The sequence below is a fragment of the Somniosus microcephalus genome, chromosome 7, assembly GCF_052327205.1.
Source record: "Somniosus microcephalus isolate GS21.2 chromosome 7, FLI_Smic_1.0, whole genome shotgun sequence".
NCBI classification, from domain to species: Eukaryota; Metazoa; Chordata; class Chondrichthyes; order Squaliformes; family Somniosidae; genus Somniosus; species Somniosus microcephalus.
The window spans coordinates 255,043,950-255,056,744 of NC_140993.1; the positions used below are offsets into that span (position 1 = coordinate 255,043,950).

General features: G+C 43.6%; 1 protein-coding gene across 2 annotated transcripts in view; it reads right to left on the reverse strand.

The window, feature by feature from the left end:
* The window catches only part of atp9b (ATPase phospholipid transporting 9B), a 361,204-nt gene that overhangs the window by 16,773 nt on the left and 331,636 nt on the right, over positions 1–12,795 (reverse strand). For both annotated transcript variants that reach the window (XM_085993631.1, XM_085993632.1), the window contains exons 24-26: positions 6,256–6,411; positions 639–703; positions 386–494 (exon numbers count right to left, since the gene is read on the reverse strand). In XM_085993631.1, the coding sequence (XP_085849757.1) occupies positions 386–494; positions 639–703; positions 6,256–6,411 (330 nt within the window). The remainder of the gene's footprint in view (positions 1–385; positions 495–638; positions 704–6,255; positions 6,412–12,795) is intronic.

Consider the following 12,795-nt stretch of genomic DNA (forward strand, 5'->3'; position numbering starts at 1 on the left):
TGTTAAGTACTCCAGCAACATCAGGTGAAAAGCATCCGTGTGTGTCTTGGATGATGCTAATTGGCACAAAATAACTTTAACTTGCACATTACAACTATAAGTTATATTTTACAATAAGAGGACAACAATGCAAGTACAGCAGTCATTTGCCATTATGTCAATCAACAACTCTGAGTCCCTTCCATGCACTTTGCCCAATGAATATCAATTGGAAGACACATTTCAAACCATTTTCATGTTGGGTAAAAAATGAGCATGGTACCTTACAACTCTCATTTGGTACACTGCCTACACAGATTGGCAATAGAAATGGTCGCAACATGGTGTTTGTTGAGTCTTTACGCGTTCATATAAATGTGTACAAATCTTCAAACATATCACACACCTTTGTGAGGTCTTTGTAAAGCTCTGGATACAGTATTGCTGTTTCTGGCTTTACGTCCTGGTCTAACACCAGAGAAAAAACAGGAAACATTGTGTAGATGGTAGCGTACCTAATAGAACAGAAAGCAAAAAGTCACCAAATTCACAACATAACATGATTTTGATGGTACAGTACTCAAGAAAAGACAAGATAAAGCTTTATATATCTGCAATCCTAGAAAATGGTATTTTTGGAATTATACAATGCCACTTACCCTACCATGAGGAAACCCTGATACAAGGGAACAGATGCAAAATAGAACACTGATGAAAATACAGCCTAAGGAAGAGAACAAAAGCAAAACCACTATTAAAAGATCAAGAAAATAATCAGTGAATGACAGAATTCAAATGCACTTTAAAAGGTTGTGTTGGAAACAGCTTCAGATTATGTATAGAAATTTTACGAAACATTCAATTTCATTACAACATTGAAATATTCAGGCTCATACTCTCATTTGACATCTCTTTTGCAAGCACTTGAAAACTCATAGGATGTCATTCAAAAAAAAAGAATTTACATAGTGTCAAATTATGTCTTCAGTTTTGAAGGACTGGTGCTTCAAGATATTATCTTTAAAGTTATAAATAATTAAAGGTGTGAGGGGTGGGGGAGGGGTTATTACTGGAAATGGTAGATATCCAGTTACAAGTAATATTGGCCACCGCAGTGCATGCAGCGCCACATCAAGTTGTACAAAGGCACTGTGCCACAATGGAGATGGGAAGCAAGTTTCATCAGTCTCCATCTCAGCAGTGCTTCTGTGGAGAGGTACTGAGCAGAGAGCGGGTATCTACGCATAGGAGTGAGGGGAAATTGTAGGGAACCCCGACCCTTGGATGCTGTTTCTCATGTTTTGGCATGTGGTTCAGAACGACAACAGACATTTTTAATACAGGAAACTTTGTGCTATCCGGAGGTGAGCTATCCGGCAATCTGGAGCCACCAGCAAAAATCAGCCGCCGTTTTTTATTCTTTTTGTTTGTTTTTTTTGCTTTGTTTGAACAGTCAAGCTGTGCAAGGTCTGTAGCTATAGCAACAGCTTCAGCTATAGAGCTTTAGGGCCACACCCGAGTGTTTAGAAGCTGTTGCTAAGCAACAGTGTTTGTTGTCAAATATGGAGATAAGAATCTCCGTATCTCTCAACATTAACTCTGGAGAGTACGGCAGTTTTGAGGCAACGGCAGCAGCTCGGTCCCGTGGGTGCCGGATAGCACAAAGTTTCCTGTACTTGTGGTTTTTAATTTTTTTTTATTTGTTCCTGTGTCGGGTGAGCTCAGTGTGGTCACTCTCCCCAATTCATACTGCCGTTTTGTTCTGTGTAAGCCCTTTGGAGAATAATTCAGGGGTTGGGCCTGGGAACATCACATCATGGTGAAATTGCACACAGCAGGCAGCCATGCAGTTTGATATTGAGCTGGTTCCATGCATCACATCATGACATCTGGTTCAGGAGCATGCAGCAGACCCATAAAGGAGATTGCTGATCAAAACAGGCTATGGCTGATAAAAATCTAAATCTGTCATCTCATTTTATTTTGGTCCAGAAATGTTACCACAGTCCTCAAATGGCTGCTGAAATGAAGGGACAAAACACTGGTCTGTCTGGTTCAGTACCCATAATGTGATGGTTCACTGGATAAAACTATCAGGAGAGAAATATGAAAAGCCAGTGAATTCGTTTTGAAGTGTAGTCATGATGTTATACAACCAAACATGGCAGCACATTAATACTGTAATTTGCACACAGTAAGAACCCACCTGAGGAAGTAAATTCCCATATGCAACATTCCCACTTGTAACTGAGGCACAAACTAAGTGACAATCTTTAAAATGAATATGGATTCTAGTCCCTACAAAGTTAATCAGCTGGACACAAATTAAATCTAGACACGTTTACATGTAAAGGATGGTGAAGGCTGTATTACGGGTGCGCTCAATGCAGCCTTTAAAAAGAAATTTTGGCTAGTGACATACAGTAATGTCAAAATAACAAAATGCAGTTATTTTGGGTTGATTTACAAATGCATAAATTTTGCCTCATTCACAATTAAAATGGAGCCTTTTAGTTAAAAAAAAAGGTACAAAATGTCCCTTTGTGCATCAAACCAGTTTCACAATGTTTCCATAGCTTTGCTGCATCACGAGAAGGCGCTTCCAACTGGCTGAAGCAACAGCAACAAAGGTTATTACTTGATAGCCTTGTGGGGACCATGCAAAGCTTGGCAGCATAGAGGAGAGTAAGGCTCCACCTTTCCCATGACGTATTTGGTAGGGTTTGCTCTCAGCTACCTGGTCTTCTAGTTTCACCTTTAAGTTTAACTTCCGCTTTTCAGTTTCCCTTTTACACTTCTTGTTCCAGCTTCCAAAATTAAATGATGTTCATCCAAACATCTCTGCTGCTCCCTTGCAGTACGTGACTTTGACTCCTGTCAGCAAAACTCTTCCCCCTCACCTCACTTAAATTATTGCCATCCGAACCTTGATCATGTATGTCACACAAAATCAAATCCATCAACTCTATCTTCCGCTCTACTGAAAGAAAAAAAATTGTACTTATATAGCACCGTGCCATACCGTGTCCTCAGGATGTTCCATAGTGTTTTACAACCAATGGATTACTTTTGAAGTGCAGTCACTAATGTAGAGAGACATAGGAACCAATTTTGCACACAGCAAGGTCCTACAAACAACAAAGGGCCAGATATTCTGTTTTGGGTAGTAGTGTTTGAGGGGGGAAATGTTGGCCAAGGCACCAGGAGGACTCCACATTCTTCAAAAAAAATGCCATGGAATCTTTACAACCATTTGACTGAATAGGCGGGGCCCTGGTTTAATGTCCCATTTGGAAGACGGTACTTCTGTACCGTACAATGCAGCATTCCCTCTGTAATGCACTTGTGTTAGTTTAGATCAGCATTCTTGGTGACCTTAATTTATCATGGCTCTGTTTTTTCTTTACTACTGATCAGAGTCCTTTCCTTTCCTAAATGATCTCAAACAGCTCGTTAATCACCCTACCCATATCCCTCAATCAAATAATGAAGATAGTCTTAGAGATCTCCGCTCTTAATCCTCACACTACATCGGTTTGTCAGTGGGCTCTTATGGCCACAGTCATATCAATCGTTGAAAATTCTTTGTCACTCTTCCCTGCTGGTTTTCTCATCCTTCTATCTGTGCCGGTGAAGTAATTGATGGAAGGTTTCATACCTCATTTTTTCCCTTCTGTCAGATCTGATATTGCACTTGGGTTCAATCTTACCTGCCAATCTACTGTCTCAAAAAATCTACTTATTGCATCTGGCATCTTAATCAGTCTGAGGCATCCCAAGACAACGTCATCTCTGCTCGTACCCTCTTGTATATCCACTATTAAAGCTGCTAAAAGCAAGTTTATTGAAAGCAAGTTTTCATTCTGCCCTTCCATCAGCCACTCCTTCCAGTCTCATCACCAAAACTGACACACACAACTTAAGTGAATCCTTCTTTCAAACTCTAAGCTGTATTCATGATTGAGATGCTTGTTCTCCTAAAGGGAAATCAGATCTTCGTGGTTCATTTTTTCCCCCTTCAACTCTAATCTTGATGACCTTGTTAAGAAGCTCCCTCTGTTGCTCCATTCCATTTTTTCATTAGAACCAACATCAAGGCTTGACCCTGCCAGGTATATTGAATCTTCTGCTTCCTGGATTCCAATAAAATCTCTGGCCCCAATGGCATTTCTTCCATCTTTCTCAGAAGTATTTGCCTTTGTGTCCTAAATCATCTCTTCAATCTCCCAGTGCATCTTTCCTTCTCCTTGGAAAATTGCTTGTGTGCACCCTATTCCTACAAAAAACGATCCCTCTTTTCCTTCCAAGTACTGCTCTTTAATCTGTACTTTCTAAAGTTATGGAAGCAGTTCACTCTCAAATTATCAATCACCTTGAACGTTGTAGCCTATTCCATAATTGACACTGTTATTTTTGGTAGGGCCATTCCACTGGCCTATATTATGCATCCAAAATCATCGCATTTTCAGCACGGAAGATAATCATTTGGCTCATGGTATCTGCATTGGCTTTCAAAGAGGTATTCATTTTCCCCGCCCTTACCTATACCATTAAAAAAATATATTTTACAAATATCTTCCTTTAAAAGCTACATGTATTTTGCTTCTACCATTGTTTCTGGTAGGAAATTCCATGTCCTAACAACCCGGCAGAACCAGCACAGAGGAAGATGCAACTGAACTATAAATTTGAACCGAGTTATGCTATGTTAAAACAAACGCAGTCCATGCAATTATGAAACCAAGTTATTGTTAAGTTGTGATGATTTAACTTAACTGTTAACATTGACGGTTATCCTTGATAAACAGAAGACATCTAAAATATTTTAGTTGCATGTCAAACTGGCTTGCAAATAGCCTTTCATGTCTTGCCAACAGTTGAGCCAACAGTTGAATGAGTCTTTCTAACTCAATCTATTTCTGTAGGAAGATTCAAGAGCCAAATTAGGCATCTTGCATAGAAATAAATTTAAATCTCAACCCTTTATTCCTACAACCTTAGATGAAAAAAGACTAAGGGTGGAGCCTCACTATGCCCTCTGACCTCAAACATAACTCCCATAAAATGTTCCCCGTAATTTTTTTTTAACGGGCTGCACGGCCCAAAGTCCGCGCATGCGCCGTTTTTTTCAATTTAAAAGCCGGCTCACCGGCTGCCTGGGACTCCTGGAGTGCTCTGCAGTCGCGCAGCTTAAAAGGGAACATTGCTCCCACATCGCCTTCATTGCTAAATCTGCCTCCAATATTTTCGGTTTCCTCTTTCATACAAAACACTTTCTTTACCCCATCAGGAACTCTCTACAAAGTTTAAATCAGTCCCAGAACTGAATGTGGCTCTTGTATCTGGGAAAGTTCTTCTGATACCTCTTTCCCATTCCTGGGCAAGATGCAAGAAAAGATTTGTCATTTGATAAGTGATCCCTTTTCCACCTCTAGCATTCAACCTCTCTCAATCACATCCTTTCTTAACTCTTTAATTGATACCACAGTGCTTAGTGTTTCACGGAACTTTCCTCTTGTTGCTCCTTTAAGCTGCAGATATGTCGTCATACATTCTCTTCCTCCTACCTGCATTTATATGATGTTCAAGTCAAGACTCATTGCACAGCTTGGACTCGCTCTTTCCCAGGAGTTCCAGTGTGGAACAGTTATTTATTGAGTAGAATGGGCCTATACTCTCTGGAGTTTAGAAGAATGAGAGGTGATCTCATTGAAACATGCAATATTCTGAGAGGGCTTGACAGTGCAGTTGCTGAGAGGCTGTTTCTCCTGGCTGGAGAGGCTAGAACTAGGGGGCATAGTCTCAGGATAAGGGGTCAGCCATTTAGCACAGAGATGAGGAGGAATTTCTTCACTCAGAGGGTTGTGAATCTTTGGAATTCTCTAACGCAGAGGATTGTGGATGCTGAATGGTGGAGTATATTCAAGGTGTGGAGATGCTGGAGTTGGACTGAGATAGATAGATTTTTGGACTCTAATGGATTCAAGGGATATGGGGATCGGGCAGGAAAGTGGAGTTGAGGTCTATGATCAGCCATGATCTTATTGAATGGCGGAGCAGGCTCGAGGGGCCAAATGGCCGACTCCTGCTCCTATTTCTTATGTTCTACCTCCAGCAGTCAGTCTTTCTTTAATCTTTAAGCTGTTAAAACCCAAACTTTGCACCATCTATTCACCACCTCCTGATTTACGTCCTCTTCTGTTTCACTTGTTTCAATCTTTGTGTTATCGCCCACTGTGGGCCTTGGCCTTTTAAAGAAAGCAAGCATGCAATTACCTGCATAGTGGAGATGATAAGGCCCCGGTGGATGACAAACTGGCCAAGTGCAGCTGATCGCTTGTAACTGTTGCGACCGTGCACCATCAGTAGCCTGCCGATGTGCTTAAACTGAGTGATGGAAAAGTCTGCTGCCAAAGACGCCTGTTTACCTTCCTAGATTTAAAAAATAAATAAAAATAAAGCTATAAAAATAAGAAAACATGTTAATTTAAAAAGCTGCTCTATCACAGTCACAAGTAAACATTTGCAATAATGAAATCATGCTATTAGAAGAAAATCTTGACTATTTTTCCCCCCAAAGTTTACAGTCTTTAAATAAAAACATTTCATGGTTAAAACTGTCGTGATTTTTTTGTGTTTCTCCGCTTTATGCTCACACGGACTTCAATGTAGGGGGCATGATTAAGAAGTTTGCAGATGATACAAAAACTGGTCATGTGGTTGATCGTGAGGAAGAAAGCTGTAGACTGCAGGGAGATATCAATGGACTGGTCAGATGGGCAGAAAAGTGGCAAATGGAATTCAATCTGGAGAAGTGTGAGGTGATGTATTTGGGGAGGGCTAACAAGGCAAGGGAATACACAACAAATGGTAGGACACTGAGAAGGTAGCAGGACAGGTAGATACTGGTTAAGAAGGCATATGGGACACTTTCCTTTATTAGCTGAGGCATAGGCTATCAGAGCAGGGAGGTTATGTCTGAACTGTATAAAACACTAGTTGGACCACAGCTAAAATACTGCGTACAAGTCTGGTCACCACATTACAGGAAAGATGCGATTGCACTAGAGTGGGTACAGAGGAGATTTACGAGAATGTTGCCAGGACTGGAGAATTTTAGCTATGAAGAAAGATTGGATAGGCTGGGGTTGTTTTCTTTGGAGCAGAGGTGGCTGAGGGGAGACTTAATTGAGGCGTATAAAATTAGGAGGGGCCTGGATAGAGTGGAGGCTATGAAAAATTCAAAAATGGGTTTAGAATTCATGTACGTAAACGCACAAAGTGTGGTGAATAAGGTTGGTGAGCTACAAGCATAATTAGCCGTGTGGCAATATGATATTGTGGCAATAACGGAAACGTGGCTTAAAAACGGTGAGGACTGGGCACTTAATATTCGAGGGTACAAGGTATTCAGAAAAGATAGGGAAGGAAAAAAAAGGTGGGGTGGTAGTGCTGATTAAGGAAGACATTGTAGTGTTGGAAAGGGAGGGTGTTCTTGAGGGGACAAGGACAGAATCCATTTGGTTAGAGTTGAGGAGCAAAAAGGGCATTTCCTTGAACAATATGTTCTTGGCCCAACTAGGAAGGAGGCATTGCTGGATCCGGTGCTGGGAAATGAGGTGGGCCAGGTCGACCAAGTGTCTGTGGGAGAACACTTGGGTACGAGTGATCATCGTATCATAAGATTTAGATTAGCTATGAAGAGGAGCAAGGAACAATCTAGAGTGTAACTTCTAAACTGGAATAGGGCTAACTTCAATGCGATGCGAAAGGATCTAGCCAGGGTAAAATGGAACCAAAGACTGACAGGAAAAACAGTAACGGAACAATGGGTGATCTTTAAGGAGGAGATGTTCCAAGTACAGGCTAGGTACATTCCAACAAGAGGAAAGGGTAAGGGAACCAAAGCAAGGGCTCCTTGGATGACGTGGGAGATAGAGATGATGATGAAACAAAAAAGTGTATGATGCATGTCAGGTGAATTCTTCAAGGGAGAACCAGACGAAATACAGTAAGTTGAGAGGGGAAGTGAAGATGAAAATAAGATTGGCAAAGAGAGAATATGAGAGTAGAATGGCGGTTAACATAAAAGGGAACCCAAAAATCTTCTACCGGCATGTAAACAGTAAGTGGGTAGTAAGAGGCGGGGTGGGGCCTGATGTAAGAAAACTACTAGGCATTTGGTCTGAGTATTAAACAAGGCTTCAATCAACTGTTTCACAACATGGAGGTCTAGTTGTCCTTCACTAGTTCCTGTTTACAAAAATGTCCTGAGCAAGCTGGGCTCATGCCAGAGTATTTATACTCTCCCTGGACAGTGCCACCAGCAGGCCGCTTAGTATTATTCCATAAGTCATTTCTACATGAATGGCAAGGTGCATGTCATTCTTCCCGCCTGAGGGATTGGAAGTCCGGCGACTTACTTCTAGCTAATTAGTCGGACTACGAATAGCCGCAGTCGTTTGGATCTCCGCTTGTGGCAGGAAGGCACGTCTCCTCGGACTGTGTCTTGGTCCCTGGGTCGCTTGGTTCGTAACGGCGGGCTGGCAGGGCCCGTGTCGCCTTGATCGGCCTGAGGGGGACTGGGGAGATCGTGACTCCGGGTGCAGGTACCCACAGGTGCAGAGCTGACTTCATCCTGCTCAGTAGCCGGTGATTGACCGGCGTCCTGGCTTCGGGTGGCCATCCTGCAGGGAGCTCTCTGTTCCCCAGGTTGATCCGGCGGAGTAGCTGGCAGAACCCTTGATGTCCCGGGTAGGGCGTCATCCTCGGAGGAGCACAGAGTATCGGCGCGTTGATACGGATCCCCCTATCGATTGGGTCCGTGGGACCGGTTGGACAGGGAGCCAGATCCCGAAGTGAAACTGTGAACTCCCAGCCATCAGGGTACCGCACGTATGCGTATGTAGGATTGGCGTCCGTTAGTTCCACCTCGTCGACGAGGGGATCACTCTTGGAGGATCGGACGAATCTTCGGAGCAGCACGGGCCCGGGAGCTGTCAACCATGATGGTAGGGACGTCCCATGAGTGGAGCGACGCTGGAACCCGAAGAATCGTTCATGAGGAGTAACATTGGTGGATATAGAAAGAAGAGACCTGATGGAATGCAACGCGTCAGGGAGCATAGTTTCCCACTGCTGGTCTGGTAGATTGTGTGACCGCAGTGCAAGATGAACAGCGTTCCAAGTGATAGCGCTTTATCTCTCAACCTGTCCATTTCCAATAGGATGATACGGTGTCATTTTACTTGTGGCGATTCCCCGTTGGGAAAGATAACTTTTGAGTTCGCTTGACATGAAGGAGGGACCCCGATCAGAGTGGATTAAATTGGCCATACCGCAAAGGGAAAAGACCTGATCGAGGCATTTGATCACTGTGGAAGTAAGCATATTGGGACAGGGGAAAGCAAAGGGAAAGCGTGAATATTCGTCCACCATGGAGTTGAGGAGCAAAAAGGGCATTTCCTTGAACAATATGTTCTTGGCCCAACTAGGTGTTTCGCATTGAGGAAGGCAATAGCCCTTTAAAGTCAATGCTGAGTCGCTGCATAGGCTGTGTAGCGTTTATGAGCGAGCCATCCGACGGACAGAAGAATTGCGGTTTTAATTCCACACAAATTCTACAAGTGGAGCATGTTCTTTTCACGTCTTCCGTAGAAAATGGGAGATTTTTAGATCGTACAAAGTGCAACATATGGGTAACGCCAGGATGGCATAAGTCAGTATGAAGATCCGTAAGAGTCGAAGTTGACATGGAAGCGCAGAATGCACGCGTGAGGGCATCCGGGGCCACATTCTCTTTGCCGGGTTGATAATGTATGGTGTAGCCAAAGGTGGCCAATTCCATCCTCCAGAGCTGTATTTTGTTATTCTTGATCTTAGCGCGTTTCCGGTTATCCAGCATAAAGGCCATGGAGTGCTAATCGGTTATAAACGTGAAATGGCGACGAGCGAGAAAATGACCCCATTTACGTACTGCTTCGATGATAGCCGTAGCCTCCTTCTCGACAGGAGGATAATGGAGCACGCTACCCTGCAAAGTTCTGGACAGAAATGCAACGGGTCGACCACCTTGATTCAAGGTAGCCGAGATCACCACTTCCGGTGCATCGCACTCGACCACAAAAGGGAGATTTTCATCGATGGAACGAAGCGTGGCTTTTTCCAGTTGTTGCTTGAGGAGGTCGAAAGCTGAAATAGCCGTTGCCTCCAATGGAAATGACTTCGAGTGAAGCAGGGGTTGGATCTTGTCGAAAAAATGGGGTATCCCTAACTTATCAGGAACATTCTCACCACACACCCCGAGGTAGTTGCTGAAGGTACGATACCAGTGTTTCCATACCTTAGCAGTTGTAGGTGAATTCGATCCAGGTCAAGACGGGCGGGTCGGAGTAGTTTCTCCATGATGGATTGATTACTACCTCTGGTTCCCTTCTACCGTTTAAGACGCAGCCGTCTGTTCCCAAAACCACTCCGAGCGTGGAGCAGGTCCAGTTGATTAAATTGACGCAAGAAAACTACTAGGCATTTGGTCTGAGTATTAAACAAGGCTTTACTCAACTGTTTCACAACATGGAGGTCTAGTTGTCCTTCACTAGTTCCTGTTTACAAAATGTCCTGAGCAAGCTGGGCCCATGCCAGAGTATTTATACTCTCCCTGGACAGCACCACCAGCAGGCCGCTCAGTATTATTCCATAAGTCATTTCTACATGAATGGCAAGATTCATGTCAGGGCCTATTAGGGACAAAGGTGGTGATATATGCTTAGAGGCGCAGGGCAAGGCTAGAATACTCAATGAGTACTTTGTATCGGTGTTTACTAAAGAAGTGGATGCTGACAAAATATTGGTAGAAGTGGAAAAGGTAGAAGCAATGGAAGGGGTGAAAATTGATAGACAGGATGTACTAGAAAGGCTGGGTATGCTTAGAGTGGATAAGTCGCCTGGTCCAGATGGCTTGCATCCCAGGTTGCTAAAGAAATTGGGGAGAAGATAGCGGAAGGGCTTGCCATAATTTTCCAATCTTCCCTAGATGCGGGGGAGGTGCCCGAGGAGTGGAAAGTGGCAAATGTGACACCATTGTTCAAGAAAGGGTGTAAGGACAATCCTAGTAACTACAGGCCGGTCAGTTTAACATCAGTGGTGGGTAACGTTTTAGAAACAATAATCAAGGAAAAAATTAACGAGCACTTGGAGAGGTTTAAGCTAATTAGGGAGAACCAACACGGATTTGTAAAAGGCAGAATGTGTTTGACTAATCGAATTGAATTTTTTGATGAAGTAACAGGAGGATTGATGAAGGGAATGCAATGGCTGTTGTCTACATGGATTTTAGGAAGGTGCTTGATAGAAAGCTGGCTAACAAAACTGAGGCTCATGGAATAGGTGGGTCAGTGGCAGCTTGGATAAGGAATTGGCTTAAGGACAGAAAACAGCGAGTTGTGGTAAATGGCTGTTTTTCAGACTGGAGGATGGTAGACAGTGGTGTTCCCCAAGGGTCAGTGTGCTGGGGCCACTGCTTTTTTTGATATAAAAAATGACCTGGACATTGGAATAGAGTAGAATTTCTAAATTTGCTAATGACACCAAAGTTGGGGTGTGGCAAACAGTGAGGATGATACCAATCGACTGCAGAATGAGCAGACAAGTGGCAGATGGAATTTAATGGAGAAATGTGAGGTGTTGCATTTTGGCAGAAGGAACAGGGAGAGGCAATATACATTTAATGGCACAGTTTTAGAGTGAGCAGGGACAGAGGGACCTGGGAGTTAATGTGCATAGGTCCCTGAAGGTGGTGGGACATATTGAGAGAGTGGTTAGCAAAGCATATGGGATCTTGGGCTTCATAAATAGGGGTATTGAGTACAAAAGTAGAGAAGTTATGCTGAAGCTTTATAAAGCGCTGGTTAGGCCACAACTGGAGTATTGCGTCCAGTTCTGGTCACCACACTTTAGGAAGGATGTGAAGGCCCTTGAGAGGGTGCAGAGGAGATTTACCAGAATGGTTCCGGGGATGGGGGATCTTAGCTACAAGGACAGGTTGGAGAAGCTGGATTTGTTTTCATTAAAGCAAAGGAGGTTGAGGGGTGATTTGATCGAGGTGTACAAGATTATGACGGGTTTGGATAGGCTAGACGGGGAAAGGCTGTTCCCACTAGTTAATGGTACAAGGAATAGGGGACACAGATTTAAGGTTTTTGGCAAGAGATACAGGGGGGATGTGAGGAAAAATTATTTTACGCAGTGAGTGGCGAGGACCTGGAACTCGCTGCCGACGGAAGTGGTGGAAGTGGAGACACTCAATGTTTTCAAGGGGAGACTGGATAGGCACTTGAGGGAAATAAACTTGCAGGGCTACGGGGATAGAGCGGGGGAATGGGACTGACTGGATTGATCTACAGAGAGCCGGCACGGACTCGATGGACCGAATGGCCTCCTTCTGTGCCGTTATGACTGTGACTTATTTGATAACATCGGTAGAGAGCAAAATGTACACGTGCTGCTTTCTCGGGTAAATATAGAATATATATTGAGCAAAGAATTGCACAATCATCTTTAGGTTACTTTACAGACAGGACCAAACCACAGTTGTTAACTCCTCAGTGTAATAGGAATTCCTGATCCTGGAAGGGCACTGTGGCAGCACTAACTAGGTGGGTGGGTCAGATTTGGGGCAAGACCTGGTTTCACTTGGTCTCCGCCCCTTTTTTCAACATGGTGAGATGTCACCAGTTGTGTGGGCGGACACCTCTTGCACCTAAAGCCCCAGTGCAGATATTATGATCAGAGGTGGGACTGACAGGCTGATTTCATCCG